The following is a 14,180-nucleotide window of genomic DNA, read 5'->3' as shown; positions in this document are numbered from 1 at the left end:
CAAAATTGTAATTGCTAATCTTTATTTGTTCTTTATTTTGTTATGTATAATCATATATTATATGGCATTAATGAATTTTGTTGTTTCCATATAATTTCAACAAAACATCCAAATAAACCACATTTAGACATTGACGAAATAGTATGAATTTTTTTTTTATTATTATTATTTTATTTCATTGAACATTGAAAATCAGTTTTAACAAAAAGCAGCTTAACAAAGGATTTTTGCTAGGCATTTTTGAATGAACAGGTTTCAGTGTTCTTTTATTCATATCTGTGTTTGCCCATTAGAGAGAATGTAGTTGTGGGAAATTTGTCAAAAGTGCATATGAGTGTATTTGTGTATTGTGTGCTTCGAGTAAAGGTTGGTTATGCTGTGAGAAAAGCCTTCCAGATCATGGGTCGAGGTGTCGGTACTTGGCAAGGAAGAAGGGAGGGTGGGTGGTGTAAAAACAGTTGGTTTACTCCTTGCTAAGAGACTTTTGGAGAGCTTCAAAAATAGCCTGGAAGTGAGGCTTCACCTGCTCGCCCAAGTCGGTCATCTTTTTCCTCAGTTCTCCAGATCGCACGCTCTCGCGGAACTCCATGGCTCCCTTCTCCATCTGATCCTTATATTCCTGGATGTAGGGGTCCAGCTGGGTCTTCAGATCCTGCAGATGCTCCGTCAGCTTTTCCCGCACAATCTCCACGATGGGCATCAGCTTGGTCTTGGTCTCCTCCCAGTTGGGTGGGATCTTCTCCTGCAAGCTCTTGACCACTGGCTCCAGCATGGTTTTGACTTCCTCCATGTGCGCGCGCTGCTTGACCAAGTACTGGTCAAGGAAGGGCTTCAGCACGTCTCTGTAGTCCTCGAAGTGCTTCTCCAGAACCTGCCTGAGCTCCTCACGCTTGGGCTCGAGCTGCTTGCGGAGGTCCTCCATGCCCTTGGTCCACTTCTCACGTGTGGGAGCAGAGGCTTCCAGCACCTGGGACCCAATTGGGGTGATGACTTGAAAGACGTGGTGAAAGTAGCCATGGATCCTATCCACGGACTGGCCCAGGAATTCCCTAAACAGAAAGAGGATTTAGGTTGGTTGCCGCTGGAAAAACTGATATGGCGTTCCTGAAAATGTGGCCCCAGCCCGGCTGGACATTGAAACATTGGCACAATCAATGGCGTCGAATACGACAGGACTATGTATACTGTTTGAAACTAGTTTGAGAATACTCTTTGTCATATTAAAGAAGTAAAATGGGTTGTTTTAGTTTGACTTTAAGATCAATACCATGATACTCTGCAAATGAATGCACTGTTGCTCTAGAGGAAATGAAGAGTTTTTTTGCTTTCTTACTTGTAGTCTTTGAACTCTGTGTCATCGAGGTGAGTGAGGCTCTTGTGTGCGGACTGCTTCAGCTGATCTGCATAAACCTGGAAGGCAGACTTCACATGATCCAGCTGTGATGGTGCTTCGTCCGCCAAGAAACGGGCCTGGCAACCTGGACAAAGGAAATGTCAGTTCATACGCTTGAGTTTGGAACAAAGGGGCTTGCATTCTGATCATTTTAACTGAAAAGCAAAATCTGAGTGCGATTTTAAGACTTTTTTTACCCCATGGTTGTAAACTAGTAAAAAACCTCTTAAAGCAAGAACAAAAACTAAAGGTATAAGTCTCAAAACTGCATAAAATCTCATGAAAATGTTCTTAACAAAATGTATCTTAGCTTAAATTTTAATTCTGATTAAGAAAATAATTTTTGGAGAGAAGCAATGGGTTTATTTACCTGCCAGCAAAACAGTGAGGGTGAGGGCAACGAACCTCATTATGGATCTGGGTTAAAAACAAGCATCAGATATTGTTAATACAGTTGAAGCAGCTCACAATGAAAGGATTGGTTTGAGATTTTTAACCGAAGGGAGAGTGGACACGATTCAGCATAATGCTTTCTAATGTTATTAAACCTTTTGGTACTGTGATTGTTCTGGATTGACACTACAACTATTGCAGAGCTTGCGACCTACTCATCAACATATGTCAGCCTATTAGACTAGACTCTAATTTATCCCAGATTAGACAGAGTTACAAAGGCTTCACAACCAGATTAGCTCTCAACCACTACATAATCTGAAATCCTAGGATTAACTTGGACACATTGATGGTGGACCTGGAAAATTTAGCAGACTTCAGTCAAACCTATTGTTCCTTCCAAGCAGCTGAGGAGCAGAAAGGTGGCCAGATGCCTTCGAGGGTTTGCATGTCTACAATAATCTATCATATTTGATCAATAATCATTAGTCGTCCAACCAAAACAATTACTTTTGGTACTTTTAACAATAAAAATCAACTACAAAACATGTTATGTCAATGTTCTCTCAAAAACAGTTATATTTGAAAAGTATAATTCAATACAAATTGGTTGTTTTGCTAACAGTCCATGCGGTCCAGCTGTTTCCTGACACAAGCCTGTCCTCAGTTACTCTGTAGTTTGCGAGGTCGGGCTGCTTACCTGTTGATGTAGCTGGTCTGGGACGAGACTGAAGAAGCAAGGCCAGAGTTATGTCTTTTATAAGGCTCATCGGGAGGGAGGGGGAGTATCTGGAGCTGAACCTCAACCCCTCGCCCCCTCACCGCAGGGTTCAAAGGTTACCTTCTGATGGGACGGGGGAAACACACGCATGCATATACATGATAGATTGCTTCAGGCTCTTTGAGTTTTGATCATTCACATCAAATTTAGTGCATGAATGCCTATCAATTACTTCTTGTGTCACAAGTGAGAAATGTAGAGTTGGTACTTTATGGAGTTATTTCCTGTGGTCTGACCCTGAAATAGGACTTTTGATTATGTAGTTATGTATGTTAATTCAATCATATAAAATTATCTTTTTATTTTTTTTATTTTATCCAGTTCATTTAGATTTTGTCCCATGAGGCACATTTTGTCCGAACATCTGTTCCTTTACATATAAAATTTTCGGATTCAATAGTGACACAAAAACACATTTCGTCGTCAACACGTACCGCTGCTTGCTATGTTATTGCACATTTGACAAATAAAGCTTTGACTTCGAGACTTGAACCATTCTGAGCACTTTACAAATTTACTTGAAGTCATTCTGAACATTTTCTTTCTCAGAAATGTTGCTTGGACTTCCTCTGGAAACAATGACACCTGTGTGTTCTGCCTGATGTGATTAACAGGAGACTGAACTTTGTTGCATGATTTAATCACTTTGTTCTTGGACCATGGCACAAGAATGTAAATAATGATATTTAGCATAGCGTAATTATCATTTTCTCCCCTTAACTTTATTCACCCAATAACAGTCAACCACAGAACACGTTGAATGTAATAGGGATGTTTTTTGTCTAGTTGTCTAGTTTATTTGTTTCCAATTTATAATGTGTGAGTTAATATTCCTAACCATCTCTCTTCAAATTATATTAATGATTTGGAATATTAATTAATTCACGAACATGATTTTTTTGTTACTCTTAATGTTAGATGCACATGAAGTTATTTAGTCTGAGGTGGAAAAAATATGACTTCTTGAAAGTTTATCATCATTGACACTGTTTCCTGAGAAAAGATGATGCATCGTTCAGAAGTTTTGAAACGTTATTTTGTGTCCGAGTGAGAGACACACGTTCAACTCTCTGAGAGACCTGTGAGCAATCACACCTCTTGTGAGACTTAACATTGGCTTCAAAAGAAGTGTTTCTTCAATCACATGCCATCTGTTTGCCTTTTGTCATGTTTTCAGAAAAACATGAACCCTATACAAAATCAGGGGGGAAAAATCCCAAAGGGTTCATGATTTGTGCATATCAGCTCATCTGAGTAGGAGTTTAAGTAAACTAGAAAATCAATGTCAGCAGAGTTTCGTCCCTCATGTGTGTCTGTGGTTTTCGCTGTAAGGGCCAGGACTTGTGTGAATGTCCTCTGTGATAAGGCCTGCTGGGGCATTCGGTGTATGTGAGGAGAATGTCGTAACCGTTCATAGTACACGCTGTCTATGAGCACACAGCAGAACACTGCCAGCCACTGTTTCAGGGCAAATGGGGCAAAGAGTCATTCCAGCTGTTGGCTGAAGTGGACTTTGAGGCTCTGGTGTGTGTGTGTGGAGGAGCTACGAAAAACCGTTACGCACTCTTTGTAAAATGGAGTGATTCGGATGGTAACACTTTTTAAATGCACACACTCTTTTTTTGTTTCCGAAGCCTTTGGTATCAAATTCAGCTGCATTAAAATAATGGCTGTAAAATGGTCAATAATGAGCCAGTTTGATCCTATTGATAGACTCATGCATATTCATTTATTCATTTAGCAGAAGCATTTATTCAGTGACAGTTACTGCTGTGAAATTCCCAAACCCAGCAGTGCTTTCACGTACAGTTATGAGTTTGAGCGCTCCAGCAGGAGCCTAAAAGGGCATTAGTCATGCTTTTTTTATTTATTTTTTATCTGTTGATGTATGTTGTCAACTGAATACTGAGTTAATCATCTATTCAGTGGAATCAGTTTAGCTGTTGCTTCATGAAACTCTACTCAGTGATACATAAACAGATCAAATCAGATCAACTCTCATTAAATCACAAGCAAACCACAGAAATACAACAGTGAATGTTTACAACCATTCACATTTACAGCTTTGTATTTATTTAAAGTGTGCTTTGGCCATATTGACAATACTGTCTTTACTATTAGGGCACAAACTAGTGAATCTCCCCAGACAGCAACATAGTGTCGGCCCAGATCCGGCCCACATCTGGTACGTGTTGAATCCACATGTACAGTACCAGATATGGCCGAGATCTGGGCCGACACTATGTTGCTGTCTGGGTTTAGATGCTTTTAAAATCCCTAATAAATGAAAAAAATGTAAATGTTGTGCCCATGAAGCTATAGAAATTTTTAATTTCACGCTGTTCGGTCTACAGTCTATCAGCAACCGTTTATCCTATTGTCTCATTGGCTTTACATTTTTGATTTGAGTCTTTTTTTTACTTGTTTTTCAGGAAAATGCTTTTGTTGCAGTGTTTTGTTCAGTGCATCCATTTTTACGTATTTTTGAGTTGCATTGGATTTTTGTCACTGAAAATAAAACATAAACAGAATCTATTGTGCTGAAATGCTGATTTTGAACAGTGTGCTTTATCCTTTGGTGGTTGTCTGTAGAGAGCAGGCATTTAATGCTCCAGAATTGTAAGAGAAGTGGCAAACGTGTTTCTGTGATCTTTACATTTACATTTACATTTACATTTATTCATTTAGCTGACGCTTTTTATCCAAAGCGACTTACAATTGCTATATATGTCAGAGGTCGCACGCCTCTGGAGCAACTATGGGTTAAGTGTCTTGCTCAGGGACACATTGGTGTCTCACAGTGGATTCGAACCCGGGTCTCTCACACCAAAGGCATGTGTCTTATCCATTGCGCCACCACCACCCCGTCTTTATTTCCTGCCAGCACCATTCCCTTCTTTTCATCCTCTCTCATTCATCTTTATGAGCGCTTTAACACTCCTGGTCTTTGTCTTGTATCCCTCTGTCTGTGCACATGAATAGCCCTCTTGCATTAGTTCTCACCTCTGTGCCGGTGTGAGCGGAGACGTCTGGACTGGATCAGATCGAGCTGTAGAAAGATCTAGTTCCCTTTTGTACGGTCACTACGAGTTACGTACGAAATTGGGGGTTTCACTTAGAAGCCTATCACCTTCGAGTTTTAGAAAACGAGCCAATGGCATGGGAAATGCCTTGGGTCTGCGGAATTTGCATGCCACAACTTCGCCCCACCGCGTGGGTATAAAAGGAGGAGCGCTGGCAATCTCGCATTATGTTTTCGCTTCGGAGCAAAGAGCTTTCTTCACTCCAAAAGCCATTCTGAGTTATCTTCACTCTTTGTGACGATCTACTCTCCAGGTGTTGGTGTTACGGCGAATTCCAGTGAGTTCACATTGCCTGCTGATCTGTCGTCGAGGCAGCCCTTAAGGTTTGCGAACACAGGGACCTGGTGCTCCGGCACCTCGCCCGTCTGGGCCTTCGGGTCAACTGGGAAAAGAGCAAACTCTCCCACGTGCAGAGGATCTCTTTTCTCGGTACGGAAATCGACTCGGTCGCCATGTGCGGGCAGCTTACGAGCGAGCGTGCACAGTCACTGCTGACTTGCCTGAGATAGTTTGAGGGCAAGAGTGCGGTTCGACTGAAGTTATTTCAGAGGCTCCTGGGGCATATGGCTTCATATGAGACTGCTTCAGCACTGGCTTCGCAATCGAGTCCCGAGATGGGCATGGCAACCAGGCACGCTCCGAGTACCAGTTACTCCGACCTGCTGTCAGACCTTCACCCCGTGGACAAACCTCAGCTTTCTACAGGCCGGAGTGCCCTTAGAATGAGTTTCCAGGCATGTTGTTGTATCAACAGAGGCCTCCTCCACGCCTTTGGCATGTCAATTGCCTCGAGTTGCTGGCGGTACGTTTGGCTCTGCACCGCTTCCGTGCATTGCTCAAGGACCGACACTTACTAGTCCACTCAGACAATACCGCGACAGTAGCGTACATCAACCGACAAGGTGGTCTACGTTCCCACCGTATGTCGCAACTCGCCCGCCACCTCCTCCTATGGAGTCAGAAGCATCTGAGGTCGCTTCGAGCCATTCACATCCTGGGAGAGCTGAACCGTGCAGCCGACGAGTTGGTTCAGCTGATTTGGGAACAGTTCGGCGATGCACAGGTAGATCTGTTTGCCTCCCACAACTCTTCCCATTGCAGCCTGTTTTATTCCCTGACCGAGGGCACGCTCGGCACAGACACACTGGTGCACAGCTGGCCGCGGGGCCTCCGCAAGTATTCGTTTCCCCCATTAATCAGGGAGGACGAGGAGCAGGTCCTTTTGGTTGCGCCTCATTGGCCCAACCAGACTTGGTTCTCCGAACTCGTGCTCCTCGCGACAGCACCTCCCTGGCCAATCCCTTTCTCAGAGACGGGGCACCCTATGGCACCCTCGTCCCGATCTATGGAACCTACATGTGTGGCTTCTAAACAGAACGAGGCAGGTTTGAGTACCCTACCACCTGGTGGCTACCATTACTTCCGCTAGAGCCTTGTCCACGAGACATGCCTATGCGTTGAAGTGGAACCTCTTCGTCACCTGGTGCTCTTCTCGCCGAGAAGACCCCAGAAAATGCCCGATCAGTGTCGTGCTTTCCTTCCTGCAAGATGGGTTGAAGCGAAGGCTGTCTCCCTCCACCCTCAAAGTGTATGTTGCCGCTATCGCCGCACATCACGATGCAGTTGAAGGTAAGTCTTTGGGGAAGCATGACCTGGTCATCAGGTTCCTTAGAGGAGCGAGGAGACTAAATCCTTCTTGCTCTCCTCTTGTACCCTCTTGGGACCTCGCAGTGATGCTATCTGCCCTGCAGAGTGCTACCTTTGAGCCATTGCGGTCAGTGGAGCTTAAGTTCCTGTCCATAAAGACAGCGCTCCTGACCGCTTTGGCCTCCATTAAGAGGGTAGGGGACCTGCAGGCATTTTTGGTTGACGAAGTGTGCCTGGAATTCGGGCCGGCTAACTCTCACATGATCCTGGAACCCCGGCCTGGATATGTGCCCAAGGTTCCCACCACTCCTTTCAGAGGTGGTGAACCTGCAAGCGCTGCCCTCGGAAGAGGCAGACCCAGCCTTGGCACTGCTCTGTCCAGTATGCGCCCTCCGTGCTTACGTAGACAGAACGCAGTGTTTCAGGACCTCAGACCAGCTCTTTGTCTGTTATGGTGGGAAGCTGAAGGGAAAGGCTCTCTCCAAGCAAAGGTTGTCTCACTGGATAGTGGATGCCATTGTCTTGGCTTATCAGACGCAGGCGTGTGGCCTCCTCTTGGGCTCTAGCGCATGGCGCCTCGCTGACAGACGTCTGCAGAGCTGCAGGCTGGGCGACACCTAACACATTCGCGAGATTCTATAATCTCCAAATGGAGCCAGTGTCCTCCCATGTACTCGCCCCCAGTGGCCGGTAATAGGACCCGCTCGGTGTCATCGTTTGCTGCGCCATTCAACTCCACGGACTGGATACGTGCATATTCCACTCAGATGAGTTCCTCCTACACTGATGATGCCGTCATCAGAGTGCTGTCCGGTTGATCAGCCCTCGTGATTGGCTAGGTGCTTCCATGTGCATGGTTCCCCTGTTGGGTGACCCCCACATGTGTATTTCCACGGTAAGTCTCCATCGAGCTTGTGTTTTCCCTCTCTCTCGAGGTTGAAACATTCCACCCTGCGGGCTGGATACCTCTGAGTCTTCCATATGCAGCCCGTCTCGGGTCATATGTGTATATAAGTCCTCCCTTCGGGTAGGCATTGTGTTACATGTTCCTCCTGGGATATGTTACCCAGTGTACCTTGGTATTCTTGCGTTAAGCCTAGCCCTTCGTCCGTGCTAATCTCACGACTCAGAGCTCAGTCTTGCGCATGGCACTGGAGGACAGACGATGTGGCGTGATTATACTGGGACTCCCAATTTCGTCAGTCACTGACGTAGCGTCTCCGTTCCTTACTCAGGGAACGAGGGATACATACGTAACCATGACGATTTTCAGCTCAAATATCTCATAGTAATAAACTAATTATTTTGTTTTGTAGTGTGTTTTGGAAATTTTTGCTTCATCGCATTAACAAACTATCATGGCAGATGTAATTGAGTATACATTAAAGTAGGGTAGGATGGGGTGTTTTTACAGATGGATGTATATTTACTTTTAAATTGTAGTTATTTCAATATAATTATTTAGTATGTGCAGGATTATGATGCATCAGCCAATGTGTTATTATTGGAAATAGAAACAATTAGTTGTCCCTGGGGAAAGAAAACACCCAAACCAAATAACTCACAACAGATAAAGTAGAATCCCAGTCAAATAGGTTAATCTGAAAGGTACCTTTATTCTATGGTTTATATGCACAGGCATATGAATATTTAATATTTAACTGCCCATTTGAATTGAAGATGTGCCATAATGTCAACAGTATGAATTCAAATTGAATGATTTCTCTCAATTAGCCTATAGGTTTTAATGAATAGCAAATATGTCTCAAATGTAGGCCTGTCTAATTCATGGAAATGCTGAATAATAACCTCATGGATTACAGTAAGTATTAAACTTAAAAATAATAACAGTAACAACATGTCACTGTGATCCCTCTGTGCCAATTTTGGTGGCCCAAGGGTCTAATTGTATTATTTTAATTCAAAATAAAACAAATTTTTACTCAACAAATTAACAACATGAATGTGTCCAAAAATCCCTCATTAACAAAAAGATGTACACACACACAAAACTTTTATATTCAGCATAATGTAATGTCATAGACCATAGAAAATTAGATAAATTAACTTCAAAAATGTTTCAGCTGACTAAATCTCACAAATGTTGATATTCAGATGAAATTACATATTCAACATAGCGTAGCCATTTATTAAAAGTGTTGAGATTACTGTATGTCGTCTACTATCAAGAGGAAAATGAAGGTGGTGAGAGCTCTGACTTATACAAAACCTTCCCGGGAAGCTAATTTGAACATATTCATCTCAAATACACTTGAAAAGCTTCTTGTTTTTGGAATAAAACTACACCTCACTGCGTCCTGTCACTACCCTGAAATGTACCTCAAATTGAGAGTGCTGACCTCTATAAAGTCTGTCCATCTGTCCAGGGTGTTTCCCTGCATTCAGCACAAGACTCTGGGACAGGACAAGTGGTTTGGAAAATGCATTGATAGATGGAGCAAAATATTTCATTTGATTTAAGTTCATCTGGCATCAGCCCTCCTATCCCACACATCTAAAGGTTCATTAAGCTGTGCTGAATATTTATTTTATTGAATTATTTTTGGGGGATGTTGTAATTGTTCTTTAAGTAACATTATGATATGTTGTGTGACTGGGGGATTCAATTTATAGCTATGCGTACATCACTTTTGCAATTTTGCTAATACGTGTGAAAAATTTTAAACACAGCAACTCATTCTTTATTATGACAATTTATCATGTCAACAACACTAGGGAAATATATATATATATATACAGTACTGTGTAAAAGTCTTAGGCATGCTAATTAACATATTAACATGCCTAAGACTTTTGCAAAGTACTGTATATGCATCTCCCAAAAAAAAAGACCTTTATTTTTTATTTATTTTTATGCATTTCAGCAAAAAAGTTTTCAAGATCACGAGAAAAATGAAATGGCACATTTATGTGTCCCTGTCCCAAATGGCACACAGTGCACTTTCGGTCTTGTGGACTAACAATGGCTGCCGTGGACATCTATCTTGTGGACTAATAATGTGCGTGTGTCCGTTAAGTCCGTGAGACCGTAGGGTGTCCCATTTGTAATTTTAGGTCTCAGAAGTGTGCACGCGAGACCTTTGCGGTCGATATGCGCCCTCGATGCTCACGAGCCTGCACTGATGCTCCACAACTTCTTCCCGACAGTCAAAGTGGCGTTAACGTCACGAACGTGCGTACTCGTAGGAAGACCGCGAGTGCTTAGATTGCCATTTGGGACAGGGCCATAGTTGCATCTGAATGAAACTCCAATGGTCACTAAACACAGCAGAAATAGGGGGGAAATAGTGTCGTTTGCTTGCTGATGTAGGGTCAAATTACAATCGTTACAAAACACTGATCCTTTACCTCATTCACCCACATCAACAGAAAGACTGCAGGCCGTTCATGGCAAACTGGAGGACTTGGGGAGGAAAAGGCCTCTATAAAAAGTAAAGGCAGCGTGAGTTCCTGGAAGTTTTGAGGTGTTAAAGGAATAGTTCACTTAAAAATCTAAATTCCCCAAACTTGCATGAATTTCTTTCTTCTGCTGAACACTTAAAAAAAGATATTTTGAAGAATGTAACCAAAACCGTTGATGGACCCCACTGACTTCCATAATATGGAACAAAAGTACTATGGAAGTCAATGGGGTCCATCAATGGTTTTGGTTACATTCTTCAAAATATCTTTTTTTATGTGTTCAGCAGAAGAAAGAAATTCATACTGGTTTGAAACAACTTGAGGGTGAGTTTTCATTTTGAAGTGAACTTTTCCGTTAAGGTACTCTGTGAAGATGCTACATCGTAACATTAAATGTCTGGTTAACTTGCTGCAGGCATCCAGGACATAATGATCACGTTTTTCTGCCTGCTTGCACCCAAATGTTTGGAACAATTTAAATCATTTAAATAAAAGCAGAACAGACGGTTGAACTGCTCTTCTGTGTCCAAACGGATGCATTGATTGGCTGGATCATGTGTTCAAGGATCATCGGGGTTAAATTTGCTCTGACAAACAGACACCCACCTGCACTGATAAAGGTTTGTTTGTCACGTCCAGCAAATCTCAAAGTTCTGTTGATCAATTCAGTTGATCAAAAGTTACAGTGAAGACATTTATAATGTTACAAAAGATTATATTTCAAATACATAAATGCTGTTCTTTTGAACTTTCTATTCATCAAAGAATCCTGAAAAAAAAAAAATTGTACACAACTGTTTTCAACACTGATAATAATAATGAATGTTTTTTTGATCATCAAATCATCATATTAGAATGATTTGTGAAGGATCATGTGACACTGAAGACTGGAGTAATGATGCTGAAAATTCAGCTTTGATCACAGGAATAAATTACAGTTTAAAATGTATTAAAATAGAAAACAGTTATTTTAAATTGTCATAATATTTCACAATATTACATCATTGTTTTTTTTTGTTTTTTAATCAAATAAATGCAGCCTTGGTGAGAGACTTCTTTTAAAAAACATTCAAAATCTTACAGATTCCAAAATAATAAATTAATGTATTTATTAATTCAAATATCTCTAGTCATTTTATCTTCATTCATTCTTGGAAAAAGTAACGCACTATAGCGGAAGCCATGAGAGCCATCAATTCAAAGCAAAGCATTGTGAAAAGGGATTTTTAAAAATATTGTTAAGCTTGATCAGATCTCTAATACGGTTTCAAAAGGCCATTGAAATGAACATGATTATAATCCTCATGACTTGAGCCTATAATAGTCTCGACAGAAAAATGACAGAAAAAAAAGTCATAGTAAATGGGTTTATTCATTCACATCTGACGCAACATTTTTCAGAACTCTGTTATTTCAAGGTGTTTTTTTTGTTTGTTTTTATCAACACTTTTTACTCAGTGTTCTTTGTTTCACCAACATTACCCAAGAAAATATATACGATGCAGGAGAAATATAATTTATTTCTATGTACTTTAACACAGATATGGTCACAATGAGCACCCTTACCACAACTGAAACAGCAGAAGATATTGGTTGGTTCATGTTCTGAGGTCACATGACCACCACAGCTCTTCAACATGGCTGGTTATTCTGACAGCGAGGAGTGATCACTGAGAGATGACGTGAACGCGCCGAAAGCACAGAATCAGACGTTTCTTCTTTAAACATGCACTTGTGGAATGAGTTCAAGGCCGGGAACATCTTATCCAGAGGAGGAACAATACATGTGTTAGCCGTGTTAACAAAAATATCTCTCTACAGTACGTTATTTCTCCAATAAGAAAATAAAACTTTTTTTTTTTTCATTTAGAAACGTTCTAAAAGAAGCCATTTTGCAGTTTTTTTTTTTATAGAAATACAAACAAAACCAAAAGACATACATTACAACCAATGCAATTAATGAACATTGTACAAAATAAAGTTACACACTGTAGAAAAAAAAAGAAATTAAATAATTCCATCGTGTCTATCCTATGATATCAAGCAATTATAAAACAATCTTGGGGTAGAGACACATATTGGACAACAAGCGAAGTGGTTAAAGGGCTGTTGTCCTGAACCAGACGCCTTCACACGAGTGCCTGTACTTTATATTCAAACAGGAACATAGTTACACTGAATTAAGTTTAGTGTCAGTCAGAATGGAAACAATATCCTAGTCTAGAATAAAGGTTTCAAAGGGGGTTTTGCCATAGAAGAACCATCAAAGCCAATTTATTCTCATCAACATGTCTTGGTGAAATTTCACCTCAAACTCAAAGAATTTATCATTATTATTATTATTATTATTATTATTATTATTATTTGGAAATGAGACCCAGACAGTGTTAGTGAGAAGTGAAGACTGGCACGGACGGCACACTCAGTGATACCGCGGTAAAGCTCCTGATGTTAATACGCCTCTTTCTGCGTGTGCATCTGCTCCTGGATCTTCTGCAGCATTTCCTGCATTCGTCTCAACTGCAGAAGAAGAAGAAGAAGACAACACACAATCACCACACTGTACCACCAAAACTGATCAATCAATACTGACCAATCAATGAGTCTGAGGCTGGACGAGTCATGTGACGCTGATCACCAACCTAACCAATCAGATCAGCCAGGGGGAAGTCACGTGAGCTGACGATCAGTGCGTGACCTCGGGGATATTGACACGTTGGAGTTGTTACGTAACATACAACATATAAAGCTAAAATCCATACTACTTCCGATCGATACTAAAATCCATACTAATAATGCATGGCTTCATGTAATGTTATATAATCTCCATGTGTTAGACTGTACATGAGTGTCACCATTTCCAGCTGTTGTCATTTTCTGACTCATAATTATTGAAAAATGATGGATTGCACACCCAAAGTGGTGACGTGTGTCGTGACTGAATTCCCTGTCAGCAACTCAACAGTCCAGAGTCAATTACTCCACGTTTACCAAATCATATGTGTAGAGATCGAGACATGCATGCCTATAATGCTTTGCTTTGTGTGGAGCAACTTTATGTGAAGCCAAGCGGCTGTTACAGCTCAGAGAGAGAGAGAGAGAGAGAGAGAGAGAGAGAGAGAGAGAGAGAGAGAGAGAGAGAGACTGGGAACTGTGCAGTTCAAGAACAAGAAATGAATCAAGAATGGTGGTGTAAGTTATCAGAGTAAACCTTTGAGCAACAACTCAGTGCGTATGAATACAGATGTGCCATGTCAAATCATATCACCAGTGTTTACAAGACTTTAATCACAGACTGATTCCAGTGCAATAAATCCATTACAGAAAACGGCTCGAAAGCAAAGCCTTCGTTTATCTAGTTCAGCTCATGTAATGCAGTGACTGCTTCAGTTGAAGAAAAGAAGACTTCAGAAAGAAAACATTCATCTACCAATCTTCCAAAAGATATACAAAAATACCA

The 14,180-nt window shown here is 41.4% G+C and overlaps 2 protein-coding genes across 3 annotated transcripts in view; both read right to left on the bottom strand.

The window, feature by feature from the left end:
• Positions 1–139: 139 nt before the first annotated feature.
• apoa1b (apolipoprotein A-Ib) lies at positions 140–2,574 on the bottom strand. Its single transcript, XM_082181135.1, has 4 exons — positions 2,487–2,574; positions 1,764–1,810; positions 1,334–1,478; positions 140–1,049 (listed from the first exon to the last, which is right to left on the bottom strand). Exons 2-4 carry the CDS (start codon positions 1,801–1,803, stop codon positions 464–466), a joined length of 771 nt encoding a protein of 256 aa, XP_082037261.1. The 5' UTR covers positions 1,804–1,810; positions 2,487–2,574; the 3' UTR covers positions 140–463.
• Positions 2,575–12,167: 9,593 nt separating this feature from the next.
• The window catches only part of septin4b (septin 4b), a 33,012-nt gene continuing 30,999 nt past the window's right edge, over positions 12,168–14,180 (bottom strand). For both annotated transcript variants that reach the window (XM_082181128.1, XM_082181127.1), the window contains one exon: positions 12,168–13,240. In XM_082181128.1, the coding sequence (XP_082037254.1) occupies positions 13,172–13,240 (69 nt within the window). In that variant the 3' untranslated portion in view covers positions 12,168–13,171. The remainder of the gene's footprint in view (positions 13,241–14,180) is intronic.

Source organism: Leuciscus leuciscus, assembly GCF_965113295.1.
Source record: "Leuciscus leuciscus genome assembly, chromosome: 9".
Lineage (NCBI taxonomy): Eukaryota > Metazoa > Chordata > Actinopteri > Cypriniformes > Leuciscidae > Leuciscus > Leuciscus leuciscus.
This window is presented reverse-complemented; position numbering and strand designations above follow the sequence as displayed.

What these genes read in the sequence shown, in the direction of transcription:
- apoa1b (XM_082181135.1), bottom strand. Translation starts at nt 1,803, where the DNA reads ATGAGGTTCGTTGCCCTCACCCTCACTGTTTTGCTGGCAG. An exon ending in CCTCACTGTTTTGCTGGCAG is followed by an intron (nt 1,479 to 1,763) that starts GTAAATAAACCC and finishes TCCTTTGTCCAG; the next exon opens with GTTGCCAGGCCCGTTTCTTG. An exon ending in ACAGAGTTCAAAGACTACAA is followed by an intron (nt 1,050 to 1,333) that starts GTAAGAAAGCAA and finishes CTTTCTGTTTAG; the next exon opens with GGAATTCCTGGGCCAGTCCG.